Source organism: Oncorhynchus gorbuscha, unplaced genomic scaffold (genome assembly GCF_021184085.1).
Source record: "Oncorhynchus gorbuscha isolate QuinsamMale2020 ecotype Even-year unplaced genomic scaffold, OgorEven_v1.0 Un_scaffold_4948, whole genome shotgun sequence".
Classification (NCBI taxonomy): Eukaryota; Metazoa; Chordata; class Actinopteri; order Salmoniformes; family Salmonidae; genus Oncorhynchus; species Oncorhynchus gorbuscha.
The window spans coordinates 1-24,029 of record NW_025748863.1 but is presented as its reverse complement, the minus strand read 5'-3'; the positions used below and the strand labels follow the sequence as shown (position 1 = coordinate 24,029).

General features: G+C 44.6%; 2 protein-coding genes across 2 annotated transcripts; both read left to right on the top strand.

The window, feature by feature from the left end:
- Positions 1 to 6,299: 6,299 nt before the first annotated feature.
- LOC124028884 (probable E3 ubiquitin-protein ligase HERC1) lies at positions 6,300 to 11,228 on the top strand. Its single transcript, XM_046340798.1, has 4 exons — positions 6,300 to 6,402; positions 8,182 to 8,355; positions 10,205 to 10,319; positions 11,162 to 11,228. The coding sequence occupies exons 1-4, from the start codon at positions 6,300 to 6,302 to the stop codon at positions 11,226 to 11,228; spliced, it is 459 nt and encodes a 152-aa protein (XP_046196754.1).
- A 33-nt stretch (positions 11,229 to 11,261) lies between these two features.
- LOC124028883 (probable E3 ubiquitin-protein ligase HERC1) lies at positions 11,262 to 21,113 on the top strand (the record flags this gene model as incomplete). The annotated part of the gene is made up of 3 exons (XM_046340797.1): positions 11,262 to 11,269; positions 17,803 to 17,974; positions 20,998 to 21,113. Coding segments are annotated over exons 2-3 (261 nt in total), but the record flags the coding sequence as incomplete, so codon positions are not given.
- Between the last annotated feature and the right edge of the window lie 2,916 nt (positions 21,114 to 24,029).

Sequence of the window (24,029 nt, the reverse complement as noted above, 5' to 3'; positions counted from 1 at the left end):
AACTCTAGTAATAGTAATAGTTAGTTAGTAACATTGTCCTGGTCTATAATACCTCCATAACTCTAGTAGTAGTAATAGTTAGTAACATTGTCCTGGTCTATAATACCTCCAGAACTCTAGTAATAGTAATAGTTAGTTAGTAACATTGTCCTGGTCTATAATACCTCCAGAACTCTAGTAATAGTAATAGTTAGTTAGTAACATTGTCCTGGTCTATAATACCTCCATAACTCTAGTAATAGTAATAGTTAGTAACATTGTCCTGGTCTATAATACCTCCAGAACTCTAGTAGTAGTAATAGTTAGTTAGTAACATTGTCCTGGTCTATAATACCTCCATAACTCTAGTAGTAGTAATAGTTAGTAACATTGTCCTGGTCTATAATACCTCCAGAACTCTAGTAGTAGTAATAGTTAGTAACATTGTCCTGGTCTATAATACCTCCAGAACTCTAGTAATAGTAATAGTTAGTAGTAACATTGTCCTGGTCTATAATACCTCCAGAACTCTAGTAATAGTAATAGTTAGTTAGTAACATTGTCCTGGTCTATAATACCTCCAGAACTCTAGTAGTAGTAATAGTTAGTAACATTGTAACATTGTCCTGGTCTATAATACCTCCAGAACTCTAGTAGTAGTAATAGTTAGTAACATTGTCCTGGTCTATAATACCTCAGAACTCTAGTAATAGTAATAGTTAGTAACATTGTCCTGGTCTATAATACCTCCAGAACTCTAGTAGTAGTAATAGTTAGTAACATTGTCCTGGTCTATAATACCTCCAGAACTCTAGTAATAGTAATAGTTAGTAACATTGTCCTGGTCTATAATACCTCCAGAACTCTAGTAGTAGTAATAGTTAGTAACATTGTCCTGGTCTATAATACCTCCAGAACTCTAGTAGTAGTAATAGTAATAGTTAGTAACATTGTCCTGGTCTATAATACCTCCAGAACTCTAGTAATAGTTAGTTAGTAACATTGTCCTGGTCTATAATACCTCCAGAACTCTAGTAGTAGTAATAGTTAGTAACATTGTCCTGGTCTATAATACCTCCAGAACTCTAGTAGTAGTAATAGTTAGTAACATTGTCCTGGTCTATAATACCTCCAGAACTCTAGTAGTAGTAATAGTTAGTTAGTAACATTGTCCTGGTCTATAATACCTCCAGAACTCTAGTAGTAGTAATAGTTAGTAACATTGTCCTGGTCTATAATACCTCCAGAACTCTAGTAGTAGTAATAGTTAGTAACATTGTCCTGGTCTATAATACCTCCAGAACTCTAGTAGTAGTAATAGTTAGTTAGTAACATTGTCCTGGTCTATAATACCTCCAGAACTCTAGTAGTAGTAATAGTTAGTTAGTAACATTGTCCTGGTCTATAATACCTCCAGAACTCTAGTAGTAGTAATAGTTAGTAACATTGTCCTGGTCTATAATACCTCCAGAACTCTAGTAGTAGTAATAGTTAGTAAACATTGTCCTGGTCTATAATACCTCCAGAACTCTAGTAGTAGTAATAGTTAGTTAAACATTGTCCTGGTCTATAATACCTCCAGAACTCTAGTAGTAGTAATAGTTAGTTAGTAACATTGTCCTGGTCTATAATACCTCCAGAACTCTAGTAGTAGTAATAGTTAGTAACATTGTCCCTGGTCTATAATACCTCCAGAACTCTAGTAGGTAATAGTTAGTAACATTGTCCTGGTCTATAATACCTCCAGAACTCTAGTAGTAGTAATAGTTAGTTACATTGTCCTGGTCTATAATACCTCCAGAACTCTGTCTAGTAATAGTTGTAACATTGTCCTGGTCTATAATACCTCTCAGAACTCCAGCAGTGTGGCTCTGCTCCTAAGCACTCTCCAGCTGCTGCTGCCCCACGCTCTAGACATCTTCTCTGCTCCACTGTCTGTCCTGCTCTCTCTCTCTCTCTGGAACTGTCATCTCTACGAGGTTATTCTGTCTACTCTCTGTATCACTCTGTCTGTCTGGCTGTCTGTCTGTCTCCCTGTCTCTCTCCCTCTCTCTCTGTCTCTCTCTCTCTCTCTCTCTCTCTCTCTCTCTCTCTCTCTCTCTCTGTCTCTCTCTGTCTCTCTCTGTCTCTCTCTGTCTCTCTCTCTGTCTCTCTCTGTCTCTCTCTCTCTCTCTGTCTCTCTCTGTCTCTCTCTCTCTCTCTCTCTCTCTCTCTCTCTCTCTCTCTTAATAATAAAGTTATCAAATAAAACAAATGTAATATAATATAAATATTTTATTAAAATAAATAACTGATGGTTGATAAGAGACGAGCAGTAATGGACAGTCACTACCTTCATGGGTCTTGTATTAATTGTTTTATTCTGATGTTACAGCATTTAACCCACATAATGCATAGTACATTTCATGTAAAGAAATAAATAATAGTCAAAACCAAAATCGTGATTATATTTTGAAAATCGGACCGAATCCGAACCGACTTTAAAAATGGCTAATCGCTCAGCACTAATATCAACCCAGCAGGGATCCAATTTTACCTCTTCTAATATCAACCCAGCAGGGATCCAATTTCACCTCTTCTAATATCAACCCAGCAGGGATCCAATTTCACCCCTTCTAATATCAACCCAGCAGGGATCCAATTTCACCTCTTCTAATATCAACCCAGCAGGGATCCAATTTCACCTCTTCTAATATCAACCCAGCAGGGATCCAATTTCACCCCTTCTAATATCATCCCAGCAGGGATCTATTTTCACCCCTTCTAATATCAACCCAGCAGGGATCCAATTTCACCCCTTCTAATATCAACCCAGCAGGGATCCAATTTCACCTCTTCTAATATCAACCCAGCAGGGATCCAATTTCACCTCTTCTAATATCAACCCAGCAGGGATCCAATTTCACCCCTTCTAATATCTTCCCAGCAGTGATCCAATTTCACTCTTTCTTTTCTCTTTCTGCCTCTATCTTTTGTATTCTTCACCTCTTCTAATATCAAACCACAGGCATTGGAATCAGAGATTTTTCTAATATCAACCCAGCAGGGATCCAATGCCTCACTCTGTCTATCATCATCCCAGAGGGATCCACATGTCACCTCCTTTTAATATCAACTGTCTCAGCAGGTGATCCATTTTCACTTCCTTCTATTAACCCAGCAGGGATCCATTTGATCACCCACTTCTAATATCAACCTGTCAGCAGGGATGTACATTTCACTTCCTTTTATTATCAACCCAGCAGGGATCCAATTTCACTTCCTTTTATTATCAACTGTCTCTGCAGATGGATCCACATGTCACTTCCTGCTTTATTATCTCCCAGCAGGGATCCATTTCACTTCCTGGTTTATTACCTCATCCCAGTAGGGATGTATGTGTCTCTTCCTGGTTTAATATCTCCCAGCAGATGATCCACATGTCACTTCCTGGTTTATTACCTCTTCTGTCTCTGTCCAGTGATCCAATGTCACTTCCTGGTTTAATATCTTCTGTCTCTGTCCTAGATGTGATCCACGTGTCACTTCCTGGTTTAATATCTCTCCATCTCTGTTCTAGATGTGATCCATTGTCACTTCCTGGTTTATTACCTCTCTGTCTCTGTCCTCTGATCTTTGTATTCCTGGTTTATTACCTCTCTGTCTGTCTCAAACACACAGGTCACTTCCTGGTTTATTATCTCTCTGTCTGTCTCTGTAGATGTGATGACGTGCCTCACTTCCTGGTTTATTACCTCTGTTCTGTAGATGTGATGTACATGTCACTTCCTGGTTTATTAACTCTCTGTCTGTCTCTGTTCTAGATGTAATGTACATGTCACTTCCTGGTTTATTAACTCTCTGTCTGTCTCTGTCCTAGATGTGATGTACGTGTCACTTCCTGGTTTATTAACTCTCTGTCTGTCTCTGTTCTAGATGTGATCTACGTGTCACTTCCTGGTTTATTACCTCTCTGTCTCTGTAGATGAGATCTACATGTCACTTCCTGGTTTATTACCTCTCTGTCTGTCTCTGTAGATGTGATCTACGTGTCACTTCCTGGTTTATTACCTCTCTGTCTGTCTCTGTAGATGAGATCTACATGTCACTTCCTGGTTTATTACCTCTCTGTCTCTGTTCTAGTTGTGATCTACGTGTCTGCAGCAGGCAGTATGCTGTGTCAGATCGTCAACAGTCTACTACTACTACCAGTGTCTGTAGCCAGACCTCTGCTGAGCTACCTGCTAGACCTGCTGCCTCCTCTAGACTGTCTCAACAGACTGCTGCCTGCTGCCACACCATTGGAAGACCAGGAGCTGCAGTGGCCTTTACATGGTGAGGAGATAGAGCTGTAGTGGCCTCTACATGGTGAGGAGATAGAGATAGAGCTGTAGTGACCTTTACATGGTGAGGATATAGAGCTGTAGTGGCCTCTACATGGTGAGGAGATAGAGCTGTAGTGACCTCTACATGGTGAGGAGATAGAGCTGTAGTGGCCTCTACATGGTGTGCAGATAGAGCTGTATTGGCCTCTACATGGTGAAGAGGTAGAGATAGAGCTGTAGTGACCTCTACATGGTGAGGAGATAGAGCTGTAGTGGCCTCTACATGGTGAGGAGATAGAGCTGTAGTGGCCTCTACATGGTGAGGAGATAGAGCTGTAGTGACCTCTACATGGTGAGGAGATAGAGCTGTATTGGCCTCTACATGGTGAGGAGGTAGAGATAGAGCTGTAGTGACCTCTACATGGTGAGGAAATAGAGCTGTAGTGGCCTCTACATGGTGAGGAGATAGAGCTGTAGTGGCCTCTACATGGTGAGGAGATAGAGCTGTAGTGACCTCTACATGGTGAGGAGATAGAGCTGTAGTGACCTCTACATGGTGAGGAGATAGAGCTGTAGTGGCCTCTACATGGTGAGAAGGTAGAGCTGTAGTGATCTCTACATGGTGAGGAGATAGAGCTGTAGTGGCCTCTATATGGTGAGGAGATAGAGATAGAGCTGTAGTGGCCTCTACATGGTGAGGAGATAGAGCTGTAGTGACCTCTACATGGTGAGGAGATCGAGCTGTAGTGACCTCTACATGGTGAGGAGATAGAGCTGTAGTGACCTCTACATGGTGAGAGATAGAGATAGAGCTAGAGCTGTAGTGACAACTACATGGTGAAGAGGTAGAGATAGAGCTGTAGTGACCTCTACATGGTGAGGAGATAGAGCTGTAGTGGCCTCTACATGGTGAGGAGATAGAGCTGTATTGGCCTCTACATGGTGAGGAGATAGAGCTGTAGTGGCCTCTACATGGTGAGGAGATAGAGCTGTAGTGACAACTACATGGTGAGGAGATAGATAGTCTGTAGTGACCTCTACATGGTGAGGAGATAGAGCTGTAGTGACCTTTACATGGTGAGGAGATAGAGCTGTAGTGGCCTCTACATGGTGAGGAGATAGAGATAGAGCTGTGTGACAACTACATGGTGAAGAGGTAGAGATAGAGCTGTAGTGACCTCTGTCATGGTGAGGAGATAGAGCTGTAGTGGCCTCTCTCATGGTGAGGAGATGAGCTGTATTGGCTCTCTACATGGTGAGGAGATAGAGCTGTAGTGGCCTCTACATGTGAGGAGATAGAGATAGAGCTGTAGTGACAACTACATGGTGAAGAGGTGTCAGAGATAGAGCTGTAGTGACCTCTACTGGTGAGGAGATGAGCTGTAGTGATCTCTACATGGTGAGGAGATAGAGCTGTAGTGATCTCTACATGGTGAGGAGATAGAGATAGAGCTGTAGTGACCTCTCTCTTTTTCTCTGACTTTTTCTGTCTCTCGCTCTCTGTCTCTGTCTGTCTGTCTCTCTCTGACTCTCTCTCTCTGTCTCTCTGTCTCTCTCTCTCTCTGTGTCTCTCTCTCTATCTCTCTCTCTCTGTCTCTCTCTCTGTCTCTCTCTCTGTCTCTCTCTTCTCTCTCTGACCTCTCTCTCTGTCTCTCTCTCTGTCTCTCTCTCTCTCTCTCTCTGTCTCTCTCTGATCTCTCTTCTCTGTGACTCTCTCTCTGTCTGTCTCTCTCTGTCTCTCTCTCTCTGTATCTCTCTCTCTCTGTCTCTCTCTCTCTCTGTCTCTCTCTCTCTCTGTGTCTCTCTGTGTCTCTCTCTCTCTGTGTCTCTCTCTGTCTCTCTCTCTCTGTCTCTCTCTCTCTCTGTCTCTCTCTCTGTCTCTCTCTGTGTCTCCAGGAGCCCCAGACTTTGTGGACCCTGCAGGGCAGCCCCTGTCCCAGCCGGCCCAGTCCTGGGTGGGCTGGTGGATCTGGAGCGTAACTGCAGGCCTGCTGGTGGGCCGCTGCCTGGGGGTTCATGCTGACAGGAGCACCCCCCTCCCTAGAGGAACAGGATACAGGCTACTGGCTGAAAACCCCCCTGTTCAGCAACGGGCTGGAGATGGACATCCCTCAACTAGGTATGAAACACGGCATAGTTAGGATCGATAGTGTAGATATTATATAGGGGCATTATTGGGCTCCTGAGTGGCGCAGACCCCCCTCTAGATCTTAGGCACTGCATCTCAGTGCTAGAGGTGTCACTACAGACATCCTGGTTCGAATCCAGGCTGTATCACAACCGACCGTGATTGGGAGTCCCATAGGGCGGCGCACAATTGGCCCAGCGTCGTCCGAGTTTGGCCGGTGTAGGCCGTCATTGTATATAAGAATGTGTTCTTTACTGACTTGCCTAGTTAAATAAAGGTCAAATAAATAAAAATTAAAGTAACCTGATGACCCCCCCCCCTCTAGATAACAGTTAGAAGTGGTTCCTATCTGATGACCCCCTCTAGATAACAGTTAGAAGTGGTTCCTATCTGATGACCCCCTCTAGATAACAGTTAGAAGTGGTTCCTATCTGATGACCCCCCCCTCTAGATAACAGTTAGAAGTGGTTCCTATCTGATGACCCCCTCTAGATAACAGTTAGAAGTGGTTCCTATCTGATGACCCCCCTCTAGATAACAGTTAGAAGTGGTTCCTATCTGATGACCCCCCTCTAGATAACAGTTAGAAGTGGTTCCTATCTGATGACCCCCCTCTAGATAACAGTTAGAAGTGGTTCCTATCTGATGACCCCCCCTCTAGATAACAGTTAGAAGTGGTTCCTATCTGATGACCCCCCTCTAGATAACAGTTAGAAGTGGTTCCTATCTGATGACCCCCCTCTAGATAACAGTTAGAAGTGGTTCCTATCTGATGACCCCCCTCTAGATAACAGTTAGAAGTGGTTCCTATCTGATGACCCCCTCTAGATAACAGTTAGAAGTGGTTCCTATCTGATGACCCCCTCTAGATAACAGTTAGAAGTGGTTCCTATCTGATGACCCCCTCTAGATAACAGTTAGAAGTGGTTCCTATCTGATGACCCCCCCCTCTAGATAACAGTTAGAAGTGGTTCCTATCTGATGACCCCCCTCTAGATAACAGTTAGAAGTGGTTCCTATCTGATGACCCCCCTCTAGATAACAGTTAGAAGTGGTTCCTATCTGATGACCCCCCTCTAGATAACAGTTAGAAGTGGTTCCTCTAGATAACAGTTAGAAGTGGTTCCTATCTGATGACCCCCCCTCTAGATAACAGTTAGAAGTGGTTCCTATCTGATGACCCCCCCCCCTCTAGATAACAGTTAGAAGTGGTTCCTATCTGATGACCCCCCCTCTAGATAACAGTTAGAAGTGGTTCCTATCTGATGACCCCCCCTCTAGATAACAGTTAGAAGTGGTTCCTATCTGATGACCCCCCTCTAGATAACAGTTAGAAGTGGTTCCTATCTGATGACCCCCCTCTAGATAACAGTTAGAAGTGGTTCCTATCTGATGACCCCCCTCTAGATAACAGTTAGAAGTGGTTCCTATCTGATGACCCCCCTCTAGATAACAGTTAGAAGTGGTTCCTATCTGATGACCCCCCCTCTTAGAAGATAACAGTTAGAAGTGGTTCCTATCTGATGACCCCCCTCTAGATAACAGTTAGAAGTGGTTCCTATCTGATGACCCCCCTCTAGATAACAGTTAGAAGTGGTTCCTATCTGATGACCCCCCTCTAGATAACAGTTAGAAGTGGTTCCTATCTGATGACCCCCCCCTCTAGATAACAGTTAGAAGTGGTTCCTATCTGATTTCTTTTCATTCTGATCTGTTGTATTTATTCTCTGACGATGCTGGTCCGTACTGTGTTTTGTATGTGCCTCTTAGATAACTGCATCAGCTGGCTGTTAGAGGAGGCCCTCTCAGGGAACGAGGAGCAGAAACCAGTTGACTGTCCTCTGAGAGCAGACATGAGCGTCCTGGTGGAGCTGGCCCTGGGCTCCACGAAGGAACCCACCAACAGTCTCTGGAGCAACATGCAGGACTACGCCACCAGCAAAGGTACCGGAGGGGGGGGGGGTGTCTGGATGACCTATAATACATGAGGGGGGGGGGTCTGGGTTTAGTTTATTCAGTGTATTGAGTGATGCCTGCTCTCTGTTAAATTCTCCCACAGTGTATTGAGTGATGCCCGCTCTCTGTTAAATTCTCCCACAGTGTATTGAGTGATGCCCGCTCTCTGTTAAATACTCCCACAGTTTATTGAGTGATGCCTGCTCTCTGTTAAATTCTCCCACAGTGTATTGAGTGATGCCCGCTCTCTGTTAAATGCTCCCACAGTTTGAGTGATGCCCGCTCTCTGTTGAATGCTCCCACAGTTTATTGAGTGATGCCTGCACTCTGTTAAATTCTCCCACAGTGTATTGAGTGATGCCCGCTCTCTGTTAAATGCTCCCACAGTTTGAGTGATGCCCGCTCTCTGTTGAATGCTCCCACAGTTTATTGAGTGATGCCTGCACTCTGTTAAATTCTCCCACAGTGTATTGAGTGATGCCCGCTCTCTGTTAAATGCTCCCACAGTTTGAGTGATGCCCGCTCTCTGTTGAATGCTCCCACAGTTTATTGAGTGATGCCTGCTCTCTGTTAAATTCTCCCACAGTGTATTGAGTGATGCTCGCTCTCTGTTGAATGCTCCCACAGTTTGAGTGATGCCCAATCTCTGTTGAATACTCCCACAGTTTATTGAGTGATGCCCGCTCTCTGTTGAATACTCCCACAGTTTATTGAGTGATGCCCGCTCTCTGTTGAATACTCCCACAGTTTATTGAGTGATGCCCGCTCTCTGTTGAATGCTCCCACAGTTTATTGAGTGATGCCCAATCTCTGTTGAATACTCCCACAGTTTATTGAGTGATGCCCGCTCTCTGTTGAATACTCCCACAGTTTATTGAGTGATGCCCGCTCTCTGTTGAATGCTCCCACAGTTTATTGAGTGATGCCTGCTCTCTGTTGAATGCTCCCACAGTTTATTGAGTGATGCCCGCTCTCTGCTGAATGCTCCCACAGTTTATTGAGTGATGCCCGCTCTCAGTTTATTGAGTGATGCCCGCTCTCTGCTGAATGCTCCCACAGTTTATTGAGTGATGCCCACTCTCAGTTTATTGAGTGATGCCCGCTCTCTGTTAAATGCTCCCACAGTTTATTGAGTGATGCCCACTCTCTGTTGAATGCTCCCACAGTTTATTCAGTTTATTGAGTGATGCCCGCTCTCAGTTTATTGAGTGATGCCCGCTCTCTGTTGAATGCTCCCACAGTTTATTCAGTTTATTGAGTGATGCCCGCTCTCAGTTTGAGTGATGCCCACTCTCTGTTGAATACTCCCACAGTTTATTGAGTGATGCCCGCTCTCTGTTGAATGCTCCCACAGTTTATTGAGTGATGCCTGCTCTCTGTTGAATGCTCCCACAGTTTATTGAGTGATGCCCGCTCTCTGCTGAATGCTCCCACAGTTTATTGAGTGATGCCCGCTCTCAGTTTATTGAGTGATGCCAGCTCTCTGTTAAATGCTCCCACAGTTTATTGAGTGATGCCCACTCTCTGTTGAATGCTCCCACAGTTTATTCAGTTTATTGAGTGATGCCCGCTCTCAGTTTATTGAGTGATGCCCGCTCTCTGCTGAATGCTCCCACAGTTTATTGAGTGATGCCCGCTCTCAGTTTATTGAGTGATGCCCGCTCTCTGCTAAATGCTTCCACAGTTGAATCAGTCTATTCAGTTTCTTTTCAGTTCATTGGAGCATCCAGCAGTGTGTGGGCGTCCATCTTTCTTTCATGACAGATTAGTAGTGTAGAATAAGCAGAGTATTAATGCTGCTGGGATATGTAGTGATGTCCATGTGTTTGTGTTCCAGACTGGGACAACGCCTCTCTCTGTAATGAGATCTTATTGGACACCGTGTCCAGGTTTGTCCTGGCTGCTCTGCTGAAGCACACCGGCCTGCTGGGCCAAGCCTGTGGAGAGGGCAGGTAATTCTACTGCACACCCATCATGGTTATGCCTTCCCAATGGTGCCCTAATCCCTATATAGTGGTACTACTATAGACCAGAGCCCTATTCCCTATATAGTGGTACTACTATAGACCAGAGCCCTATTCCCTATATAGTGGTACTACTATAGACCAGAGCCCTATATAGTGGTACTACTATAGACCAGAGCCCTATTCCCTATATAGTGGTACTACTATAGACCAGAGCCCTATTCCCTATATAGTGATACTACTATAGACCAGAGCCCTATTCCCTATATAGTGGTACTACTATAGACCAGAGCCCTATATAGTGGTACTACTATAGACCAGAGCCCTATTCCCTATATAGTGGTACTACTATAGACCAGAGCCCTATTCCCTATATAGTGGTACTACTATAGACCAGAGCCCTATTCCCTATATAGTGGTACTACTATAGACCAGAGCCCTATTCCCTATATAGTGGTACTACTATAGACCAGAGCCCTATTCCCTATATATAGTGGTACTACTATAGACCAGAGCCCTATTCCCTATATAGTGGTACTACTATAGACCAGGGCCCTATTCCCTATATAGTACACTACTATAGACCAGAGCCCTATTCCCTATATAGTGGTACTACTATAGACCAGAGCCCTATTCCCTAAATAGTGGTACTACTTTAGACCAGGGTCAGTAGGACTCTGGCACCCTATTCCCTACATAGTGCACTACTTTAGACCAGGGTCAGTAGGACTCTGGCACCCTATGTGGTGTCATTTTACACATGCCTTGTCTATTTCATGTGGCAGGCTGGGTTCACCAGTCAGTGTGTCTCTGTGTGTGTTTCCAACCAGGTACCAGCCTTGTAAGATGCTGGCTGGGTCAGTAGGACTACAAGGTCAACCGCCTGCTGGCCTGTAAGAACATGACCGTTCCAGACACGCTGTCCCCGCGAGAGGAGGGTAAGTGACCCGGCTCTTCTTTCAGTAACTGGTCCGTTGGTCCATGAAACATCCTTCCAGTCCCACGTCAGGGTCTGCTGCCTTATTCCCACATCAGGTAAACCCCTCTACATCCTAGGACACTGAGGCAACTGCTTATTTGACCTCTAACCCCCACGGTCCTCATTTCAATTTAAAGAGATACTTCTGGATTTATTTATTTTACATCCCCAGAGTCAGATGAACTTGAAGATACTATTTTTATGTCTCTGCATCCGGTATGAAGAAAGTTAGAGGTAGTTTCGTGAGCCAATGCTAACTAGCGTTAGCACAATGACTAAAGGTCTATGGTATGTACTAGCATGCTAGCAGTGTGCAACATGTCACTAGTGTCTCCTTGTGATAGTTTGTCATAAAAACCTGTACTTGGCACTGATCAGATTGTTTGGTCTATATTAACGTGTGTCCTGTCCTGTGCCTGATCAGATTGTTTGGTCTATATTAACGTGTGTCCTGTCCTGTGCCTGATCAGATTGTTTGGTCTATATTAACGTGTGTCCTGTCCTGTGCCTGATCACATTGTTTGGTCTATATTAACGTGTGTCCTGTCCTGTGCCTGATCAGATTGTTTGGTCTATATTAACGTGTGTCCTGTCCTGTGCCTGATCACATTGTTTGGTCTATATTAACGTGTGTCCTGTCCTGTGCCTGATCACATTGTTTGGTCTATATTAACGTGTGTCCTGTCCTGTGCCTGATCAGGTTGTTTGGTCTATATTAACGTGTGTCCTGTCCTGTGCCTGATCACATTGTTTGGTCTATATTAACGTGTGTCCTGTCCTGTGCCTGATCAGATTGTTTGGTCTATATTAACGTGTGTCCTGTCCTGTGCCTGATCACATTGTTTGGTCTATATTAACGTGGGGGGCAGTAGTAAGCTAGCCAGGCTACTTGTCTTCTCAAGGGGGCAGTAGTAAGCTAGCCAGGCTACTTGTCTTCTCAAGGGGGTAGTAGTAAGCTAGCCAGGCTACTTGTTTTCTCAAGGGGGCAGTAGTAAGCTAGCCAGGCTACTTGTCTTCTCAAGGGGGCAGTAGTAAGTTAGCCAGGCTACTTGTCTTCTCAAGGGGGCAGTAGTAGGCTAGCCAGGCTACTTGTCTTCTCAAGGGGGCAGTAGTAAGTTAGCCAGGCTACTTGTCTTCTCAAGGGGCAGTAGTAAGTTAGCCAGGCTACTTGTCTTCTCAAGGGGGCAGTAGTAAGCTAGCCAGGCTACTTGTCTTCTCAAGGGGGCAGTAGTAAGCTAGCCAGGCTACTTGTCTTCTCAAGGGGGCAGTAGTAAACTAGCCAGGCTACTTGTCTTCTCAAGGGGGCAGTAGTAAGCTAGCCAGGCTACTTGTCTTCTCAAGGGGGCAGTAGTAAGCTAGCCAGGCTACTTGTCTTCTCACAGGTGCAGAAGTAAGCTAGCCAGGCTACTTGTCTTCTCAAGGGGGCAGTAGTAAGTTAGCCAGACTACTTGTCTTCTCAAGGGGGCAGTAGTAAGTTAGCCAGACTACTTGTCTTCTCAAGGGGGCAGTATTAAGCTAGCCAGACTACTTGTCTTCTCAAGGGGGCAGTAGTAAGCTAGCCAGGCTACTTGTCTTCTCAAGGGGGCAGTAGTAAGCTAGCCAGGCTACTTGTCTTCTCACGGGGGCAGTAGTAAGCTAGCCAGGCTACTTGTCTTCTCAAGGGGGCAGTAGTAAGCTAGCCAGGCTACTTGTCTTCTCAAGGGGGCAGTAGTAAGTTAGCCAGGCTACTTGTCTTCTCAAGGGGGCAGTAGTAAGTTAGCCAGGCTACTTGTCTTCTCAAGGGGGCAGTAGTAAGCTAGCCAGGCTACTTGTCTTCTCACAGGGGCAGTAGTAAGCTAGCCAGGCTACTTGTCTTCTCAAGGGGACAGTAGTAAGTTAGCCAGACTACTTGTCTTCTCAAGGGGACAGTAGTAAGTTAGCCAGGCTACTTGTCTTCTCAAGGGGGCAGTAGTAAGCTAGCCAGGCTACTTGTCTTCTCAAGGGGGCAGTAGTAAGCTAGCCAGGCTACTTGTCTTCTCAAGGGGCCAGTAGTAAGCTAGCCAGCCTACTTGTCTTCTCAAGGGGGCAGTAGTAAGCTAGCCAGGCTACTTGTCTTCTCAAGGGGACAGTAGTAAGTTAGCCAGACTACTTGTCTTCTCAAGCGGGCAGTAGTAAGCTAGCCAGGCTACTTGTCTTCTCAAGGGGGCAGTAGTAAGCTAGCCAGGCTACTTGTCTTCTCAAGCGGGCAGTAGTAAGCTAGCCAGGCTACTTGTCTTCTCAAGGGGACAGTAGTAAGTTAGCCAGACTACTTGTCTTCTCAAGCGGGCAGTAGTAAGCTAGCCAGGCTACTTGTCTTCTCAAGGGGGCAGTAGTAAGCTAGCCAGGCTACTTGTCTTCTCAAGCGGGCAGTAGTAAGCTAGCCAGGCTACTTGTCTTCTCAAGGGGGCAGTAGTAAGCTAGCCAGGCTACTTGTCTTCTCACAGGGGCAGAAGTAAGCTAGCCAGGCTACTTGTCTTCTCAAGGGGGCAGTAGTAAGTTAGCCAGACTACTTTTCTTCTCAAGCGGGCAGTAGTAAGCTAGCCAGGCTACTTGTCTTCTCAAGGGGGCAGTAGTAAGCTAGCCAGGCTACTTGTCTTCTCAAGGGGGCAGTAGTAAGCTAGCCAGGCTACTTGTCTTCTCAAGGGGGCAGTAGTAAGCTAGCCAGGCTACTTGTCTTCTCAAGCGGGCAGTAGTAAGCTAGCCAGGCTACTTGTCTTCTCAAGGGGGCAGTAGTAAGCTAGCCAGGCTACTTGTCTTCTCACAGGGGCAGAAGTAAGCTAGCCAGGCTACTTGTCTTCTCAAGGGGGCAGTAGTAAGTTAGCCAGACTACTTTTCTTCTCAAGCGGGCAGTAGTAAGCTAGCCAGGCTACTTGTCTTCTCAAGGGGGCAGTAGTAAGCTAGCCAGGCTACTTGTCTTCTCAAGGGGACAGTAGTAAGTTAGCCAGACTACTTGTCTTCTCAAGGGGGCAGTAGTAAGCTAGCCAGGCTACTTGTCTTCTCAAGGGGACAGTAGTAAGTTAGACAGACTACTTGTCTTCTCAAGGGGGCAGTAGTAAGCTAGCCAGGCTACTTGTCTTCTCAAGGGGGCAGTAGTAAGCTAGCCAGGCTACTTGTCTTCTCAAGGGGGCAGTAGTAAGCTAGCCAGGCTACTTGTCTTCTCAAGGGGGCAGTAGTAAGCTAGCCAGGCTACTTGTCTTCTCAAGGGGACAGTAGTAAGTTAGCCAGACTACTTGTCTTCTCAAGGGGGCAGTAGTAAGCTAGCCAGGCTACTTGTCTTCTCAAGGGGGCAGTAGTAAGCTAGCCAGGCTACTTGTCTTCTCAAGGGCAGTAGTAGTTAGCCAGACTACTTGTCTTCTCAAGGGCAGTAGTAAGCTAGCCAGGCTACTTGTCTTCTCAAGGGGGCAGTAGTAAGCTAGCCAGGCTACTTGTCTTCTCAAGGGGCCAGTAGTAAGCTAGCCAGCCTACTTGTCTTCTCAAGGGGGCAGTAGTAAGCTAGCCAGGCTACTTGTCTTCTCAAGGGGACAGTAGTAAGTTAGCCAGACTACTTGTCTTCTCAAGCGGGCAGTAGTAAGCTAGCCAGGCTACTTGTCTTCTCAAGGGGGCAGTAGTAAGCTAGCCAGGCTACTTGTCTTCTCAAGCGGGCAGTAGTAAGCTAGCCAGGCTACTTGTCTTCTCAAGGGGACAGTAGTAAGTTAGCCAGACTACTTGTCTTCTCAAACGGGCAGTAGTAAGCTAGCCAGGCTACTTGTCTTCTCAAGGGGGCAGTAGTAAGCTAGCCAGGCTACTTGTCTTCTCAAGCGGGCAGTAGTAAGCTAGCCAGGCTACTTGTCTTCTCAAGGGGGCAGTAGTAAGCTAGCCAGGCTACTTGTCTTCTCAAGGGGCAGTAGTAAGCTAGCCAGGCTACTTGTCTTCTCAAGGGGGCAGTAGTAAGTTAGCCAGGCTACTTTTCTTCTCAAGGGGCAGTAGTAAGCTAGCCAGGCTACTTGTCTTCTCAAGGGGGCAGTAGTAAGCTAGCCAGGCTACTTGTCTTCTCAAGGGGACAGTAGTAAGTTAGCCAGACTACTTGTCTTCTCAAGGGGGCAGTAGTAAGCTAGCCAGGCTACTTGTCTTCTCAAGGGGACAGTAGTAAGTTAGACAGACTACTTGTCTTCTCAAGGGGGCAGTAGTAAGCTAGCCAGGCTACTTGTCTTCTCAAGGGGGCAGTAGTAAGCTAGCCAGGCTACTTGTCTTCTCAAGGGGCCAGTAGTAAGCTAGCCAGCCTACTTGTCTTCTCAAGGGGGCAGTAGTAAGCTAGCCAGACTTATAGAAGCTTCAGAAATTAGCTTCAATGTTTTTTATGTTGTTTTGGAACTAAGCTGTTCATTTCATACAGTACATGAAATGGTTTAGTTGTAATGAATAATTCATCATAGGTCTAATGGCAGTAATTTGACTCCATATCGTGGCCATAGATGAGCAAATGAACCCTGATATGTGTGAAATTACATTTTAAAACAGTTTAGATGTAATTATAAAATATGATTTTGAATTGGGAAATTTAAGGTATTCTTCTATTATTTAATATGCTGTGTTATTTTTAAAATAAATTGAATATGGTATAGAATATATTATATTTGTTATTTTAGTTCTACCAGTTCTATCAGTTATCAATTGTTCAACTTAAAAAAATTATTATTCTGTGACTTAACCTCTGGGATATTCGGGACGGTAGCGTCCCACCCTGCCAACAGCCAGTGAAAGTGCAGGGCGCCAAATTCAAAACAACAAAAATCTCATAATTAAAATTTCCAAGCATACAAGTATTTTACACCATTTTAAAGATACCTTTCTTGTTAATCCAGCCACAGTGTCTGATTTCAAAAAGGCTTTACAGCGAAAGCACCACAAACGATTATGTTAGGTCACCAAGTCACAGAAAAACACAGCCAAAGAGTGGAGTCACAAAAAGCAGAAATATAGATTAAATTAATCACTAACCTTTGATGATCTTCATCAGATGACACTCATAGGACTTCATGTTACACAATACATGTATGTTTTGTTCGCTATGTTCAGTAGTTCCAAAACATGCAGTGATTTTGCAGAGAGCCACATCAATTTACAGAAATACTCATAATAAACATTGATAAAAGATACAACTGTTATGAATGGAACTTTAGATAAACGTCTCCTTAACCTCTAGTGACACCCCATCCCGTGAACGGGACCGTTGTCATCATCTGACACTAAATTAGCATAACGCAACGGACATAAATATTCCTTGAAAATATTCCTATTCATGAAAATCACAAATGAAATATATTGAGACACAGAACGCAACACCCTGCTACAACTCAACTCTCCGTGAAGTGAAAGAGGTATGGACTGTAGGCGTGAGTAAGGATGACAACAGACAGATTGTGGTACCGTTTACAAGGACTTTATTCCTTCACACGGTAATATGGGGAAAAAGGGCTGGACGGAACCAAAGCAAGGAAAGTAAATCTCAAAGCGTCTCCTATCTTACCTGCCTTGTAAGTCGCTCTGGATAAGAGCGTCTGCTAAATGACTTAAATGTAATGTAATGTAACCAATACTTACCTAATTTAGCACCACCTGGTGCCCTAACCAAAATACAGGGGGTGGTCTGCCCAGGTCTTACCTATTGTGCCTAGACAATGAATATACTACGGGTATATGTATGCCCGCAGGCCTCTTGCCTAAGCACTCCCTAGGTGCCTTCCCCTTCCCCCCTGGGAACAAATGAAACAGGGGAACAAATAATTTCAGTCACCAAGAAGTTAAGCTAAAACACAATGTTTTGGCCGAGGTATTGTTGAGGTTTTGTTTTTCGGTATCGAGTATCGTGATACTAAACCTGTTATTCTGGTATCGTGACACTAAACCTGATATTCTGGTATCGTGACACCAAACCTGATATTCTGGTATCGTGACACTAAACCTGATATTCTGGTATCGTGATACTAAACCTGATATTCTGGTATCGTGACACCAAACCTGATATTCTGGTATCGTGACACTAAACCTGATATTCTGGTATCGTGACACTAAACCTGATATTCTGGTATCGTGACACTAAACCTGATATTCTGGTATCGTGACACTAAACCTGATATTCTGGTATCGTGACACCAAACCTGATATTCTGGTATCGTGACACTAAACCTGATATTCTGGTATCGCGATACTAAACCTGATATTCTGGTATCGTGACACTAAACCTGATATTCTGGTATCGTGATACTAAACCTGATATTCTGGTATTGTGATACTAAACCTGATATTCTGGTATCGTGATACTAAACATGATATTCTGGTATCGTGACACCAAACCTGATATTCTGGTATCGATACTAAACCTGATATTCTGGTATCGTGATACTAAACCTGATATTCTGGTATCGTGATACTAAACCTGATATTCTGGTATCGTGACAACACTTTTAACGGGTGTCCTGTGTTGTGCCCGATCAGATTTCAGACAATCAGGACTCTCTGGAGATGGACCCCCAGGAGCACTCGTTCACGAGGACCATCGACGAGGAGGCGGAGCTAGAAGAGAGGACGGACCGAGAAAGGGAGGATGTGAATCAGGAGCAGGATGAGGAAGAGGAGGAGAGAGAGCACGAAGTCATGACCGCTGGGAGTGAGTGGTTCACTTTACTGCAATGACACAACACTCTCACTTAATGTACTCCTACCAGACTGTCACACAATAGACTGTCACTGAACAGACTGCTACCTACCAGACTGTCACTGAACACACTGCTACCTAGCAGACTGTCACTGAATAGACTGTCACTGAAAACACTGCTACCTAGCAGACTGTCACTGAATAGACTGCCACTGAAAACACTGCTACCTACCAGACTGTCACTGAATAGACTGTCACTGAAAACACTGCTACCTAGCAGACTGTCACTGAATAGACTGTCACTGAACACACTGCTACCTAGCAGACTGTCACACAATAGACTGTCACTGAACAGACTGCTACCTACCAGACTGTCACTGAACACACTGCTACCTAGCAGACTGTCACTGAATAGACTGTCACTGAACACACTGCTACCTACCAGACTGTCACTGAACACACTGCTACCTAGCAGACTGTCACTGAACACACTGCTACCTAGCAGACTGTCACTGAATAGACTGTCACTGAACACACTGCTACCTAGCAGACTGTCACTGAATAGACTGTCACTGAACACACTGCTACTTACCAGACTGTCACTGAATAGACTGTCACTGAACTCACCGCTATCTAGCAGACTTGTCTTCCTCTTCCTTGTCCTCCCTGAATTCATTTGGACTGAATATGTTTTAAACACCCAAGAGCACATGCAGGGAGTGAATGCATGGGAGAGGGAGAAGATGGATGCTAGTTTTACCGTGACCTTTTTGGTCCATATATAGAGGCTAAAGCATGGTCAGTTAAATGAGCCAACCAAGGTCCCGGGTAACGGGAGAGTACAAACCAACCTTAATCAGACGTTGATCTCTGTTGCTCACCAGGGGGTTGTATTTCTAGTGAAAGGATGCGGATGTGATAGCAGCGTAGACTACAGGTCGTCACTACTGAGGGGGTGAACGAGGAAACTACAGTTAACAGCTGAAAACACACATTCAGAGTGGAGTTGACCTGCAGTTTATACCAGTTTGTCAGGTGTTGACCTCGTTGCTGCTTGCCACATCTGTCTCTGTAACTCTGGCTATGCCAAGGAGAACCGTTGGACAAGTTCAGTCCCAATAATATTAGATTTTTTTATGTTTGTAAAAATAATTAAAGGGAATTTGCTCCAAAACAAATCTGTGAGGTCTATTATGAGAAGGAATGAGGACTTGTATTCACGGGTTCAAAATAGCACCTAGCTCCTTCTCCTGACCTCCGACCCTACGATGCCACCAGCTCAAACCAATAGCTGTAATCAATAGCAGGGCTATGGCTCCACCTAGCCGACCAATGGGCTCCCAAAGGTACAGGGAATAGGACAAAGGTACAGGGAATAGGACAAAGGTACAGGGAATAGGACAAAGGTACAGGGAATAGGACAAAGGTACAGGGATAGGACAAAGGTACAGGGATAGGACAAAGGTACAGGGATAGGACAAAGGTACAGGGATAGGACAAAGGTACAGGGAATAGGACAAAGGTACAGGGAATAGGACAAAGGTACAGGGAATAGGACAAAGGTACAGGGAATAGGACAAAGGTACAGGGATAGCTACAGGGAATAGGACAAAGGTACAGGGAATAGGACAAAGGTACAGGGAATAGGACAAAGGTACAGGGAATAGGACAAAGGTACAGGGAATAGGACAAAGGTACAGGGAATAGGACAAAGGTACAGGGATAGCTACAGGGATAGGACAAAGGTACAGGGAATAGGACAAAGGTACAGGGAATAGGACAAAGGTACAGGGATAGGACAAAGGTACAGGGATAGCTACAGGGATAGGACAAAGGTACAGGGAATAGGACAAAGGTACAGGGATAGCTACAGGGATAGGACAAAGGTACAGGGAATAGGACAAAGGTACAGGGAATAGGACAAAGGTACAGGGAATAGGACAAAGGTACAGGGAATAGGACAAAGGTACAGGGATAGGACAAAGGTACAGGGATAGGACAAAGGTACAGGGAATAGGACAAAGGTACAGGGAATAGGACAAAGGTACAGGGAATAGGACAAAGGTACAGGGAATAGGACAAAGGTACAGGGAATAGGACAAAGGTACAGGGAATAGGACAAAGGTACAGGGATAGGACCAAGGTACAGGGATGGGACAAAGGATAGGACAAAGGTACAGGGAATAGGACAAAGGTACAGGGAATAGGACAAAGGTACAGGGAATAGGACAAAGGTACAGGGAATAGGACAAAGGTATGGGGAATAGGACAAAGGTACGGGGAATAGGACAAAGGTACAGGGATAGGACAAAGGTACAGGGAATAGGACAAAGGTACAGGGATAGGACCAAGGTACAGGGATGGGACAAAGGATAGGACAAAGGTACAGGGAATAGGACAAAGGTACAGGGAATAGGACAAAGGTACAGGGAATAGGACAAAGGTACAGGGAATAGGACAAAGGTATGGGGAATAGGACAAAGGTCCGGGGAATAGGACAAAGGTACAGGGATAGGACAAGGTACAGGGAATAGGACAAAGGTACAGGGATAGGACCAAGGTACAGGGGATGGGACAAAGGATAGGACAAAGGTACAGGGAATAGGACAAAGGTACAGGGAATAGGACAAAGGTACAGGGAATAGGACAAAGGTACAGGGAATAGGACAAAGGTATGGGGAATAGGACAAAGGTACGGGGAATAGGACAAAGGTACAGGGATAGGACAAAGGTACAGGGATAGGACGAAGGTACAGGGATGGGACAAAGGATAGGACAAAGGTACAGGGAATAGGACAAAGGTACAGGGATAGGACGAAGGTACAGGGATGGGACAAAGGATAGGACAAAGGTACAGGGATAGGACAAGGGGACCTGGGTTGTACAGCCTTGAACGAGTCTTACTGTAGTCTGGCAGGACTAGCCTGGGTTAGAGCCTCATTGACCTACGCCACGGCGTGGTTCGTCGCACAGCTACCCTTTTAACCCAGCGCCCTGTGTGATGTCTCTCTGTGTCTGTCTGTCGCACGGCACAGAAATCTTTCAATGTTTCCTCTCAGCGCGGGAGGCGGCAAGGACCCGAGAGAGGGAGAGGGCCAGCAGCAGCGCCAGGGGAGGCCTGACCTCAGGAGGAACCAGAGGAGGAGGGGAGGTAAGGGAAGGAGGACGATGGGGAGGAAAGGAGGGGGAGGAGGAGGGTGGTGGCGGAGGGGTGGTAAGGGGAGGAGGGGGAGGAGGAGGGGGAGGTAGGGAAGGCGGAGGAGGGAGATAAGGGAAGGAGGAGGAGGGGAGGTAAAGGAAAGAGGGGATGGACGGAGTTGGGGGAGAGGAGGAGGGGGAGGTAAGGGGAAGAGGGGGAGGGAAGGAGTTGGGGGGTAGGAGGAGGGGAGGTAAGGGAAGGAGGGAGGAGGGGAAGGAGGAGGGAGGGGGAGGGAAGGAGGAGGAGGGGGAGGAAGGAGGGGAGGGAGGTAAGGGGAGGAGGGGGAGGTAAAGGAAGGAGGGGAGGAAGGATTTGGGGGAGGTAAGGGAAGGAGGAGGGGGAGGGAGGAAGGTGAGGAGGAGGTAAGGGGAGGGGAGGGATGACGGAGGGAGATGGAAAAGGAGGGGTTGTGGTGGGGAAGGTTATTTCAGTATAATATAATATGTAGCTATGAGGAGGTGGGGAAGGTTATTTCAGTATAATATGTAGCTATGAGGAGGTGGGGAAGGTTATTTCAGTATAATATAATATGTAACTATGAGGAGGTGGGGAAGGTTATTTCAGTATAATATAATATGTAACTATGAGGAGGTGGGGAAGGTTATTTCAGTATAATATAATATGTAACTATGAGGAGGTGGGGAAGGTTATTTCAGTATAATATAATATGTAGCTATGAGGAGGTGGGGAAGGTTATTTCAGTATAATATGTAACTATGAGGAGGTGGGGAAGGTTATTTCAGTATAATATGTAACTATGAGGAGGTGGGGAAGGTTATTTCAGTATAATATCATATGTAACTATGAGGAGGTGGGGCAGGTTATTTCAGTATAATATAATATGTAACTATGAGGAGGTGGGGCAGGTTATTTCAGTATAATATCATATGTAACTATGAGGAGGTGGGGAAGGTTATTTCAGTATAATATGTAACTATGAGGAGGTGGGGCAGGTTATTTCAGTATAATATCATATGTAACTATGAGGAGGTGGGGAAGGTTATTTCAGTATAATATGTAACTATGAGGAGGTGGGGAAGGTTATTTCAGTATAATATAATATGTAACTATGAGGAGGTGGGGAAGGTTATTTCAGTATAATATCATATGTAACTATGAGGAGGTGGGGAAGGTTATTTCAGTATAATATGTAACTATGAGGAGGTGGGGAAGGTTATTTCAGTATAATATAATATGTAACTATGAGGAGGTGGGGCAGGTTATTTCAGTATAATATAATATGTAGCTATGAGGAGGTGGGGAAGGTTATTTCAGTATAATATAATATGTAACTATGAGGTGGGGCAGGTTATTTCATTATAATATAATATGTAACTATGAGGAGGTGGGGCAGGTTATTTCAGTATAATATGTAACTATGAGGAGGTGGGGCAGGTTATTTCAGTATAATATGTAACTATGAGGAGGTGGGGAAGGTTATTTCAGTATAATATGTAACTATGAGGAGGTGGGGAAGGTTATTTCAGTATAATATCATATGTAACTATGAGGAGGTGGGGCAGGTTATTTCAGTATAATATGTAACTATGAGGAGGTGGGGAAGGTTATTTCAGTATAATATAATATGTAACTATGAGGAGGTGGGCAGGTTATTTCAGTATAATATGTAACTATGAGGAGGTGGGGCAGGTTATTTCAGTATAATATGAACTATGAGGAGGTGGGGAAATATTATTTCAGTATAATATGTAACTATGGAGGAGTGGGGAAGGTTATTTCAGTATAATATCATATGTAACTATGAGGAGGTGGGCAGGTTATTTCAGTATAATATAATAATATGTAACTATGAGGAGTGGGGCAGGTTATTTCAGTATAATATGTAACTATGAGGAAGTGGGGCAGGTATTTCAGTATAATATAATATGTAACTATGAGGAGGTGGGGAAGGTTATTTCAGTATAATATAATATGTAACTATGAGGAGGGAAGGTTATTTCAGTATAATATAATATGTAACTATGAGGAGGTGGGGAAGGTTATTTCAGTATAATATGTAACTATGAGGAGGTGGGGCAGGTTATTTCAGTATAATATGTAACTATGAGGAGGTGGGGAAGGTTATTTCAGTATAATATGTAACTATGAGGAGGTGGGGAAGGTTATTTCAGTATAATATAATATGTAACTATGAGGAGGTGGGAAGGTTATTTCAGTATAATATAATATGTAGCTATGAGGAGGTGGGGAAGTTATTTCAGTATAATATAATATGTAACTATGAGGAGGTGGGGAAGGTTATTTCAGTATAATATAATATGTAACTATGAGGAGGTGGGGCAGGTTATTTCAGTATAATATAATATGTAACTATGAGGAGGTGGGAAAGGTTATTTCAGTAATATGTAACTATGAGGAGGTGGAAGGTTATTTCAGTATAATATGCTAACTGAGGAGGTGGGGAAGGTTATTTCAGTATAATATAATATGTAACTATGAGGAGGTGGGGAAGGTTATTTCAGTATAATATAATATGTAACTATGAGGAGGTAAAGGTTATTTCAGTATAATATAATATGTAACTATGAGGAGGTGGGGAAGGTTATTTCAGTATAATATAATATGTAACTATGAGGAGGTGGGGAAGGTTATTTCAGTATAATATAATATGTAACTATGAGGAGGTGGGGAAGGTTATTTCAGTATAATATGTAACTATGAGGAGGTGGGGCAGGTTATTTCAGTATAATATAATATGTAACTATGAGGAGGTGGGGAAGGTTATTTCAGTATAATATAATATGTAGCTATGAGGAGGTGGGGAAGGTTATTTCAGTATAATATCATATGTAACTATGAGGAGGTGGGGCAGGTTATTTCAGTATAATATGTAACTATGAGGAGGTG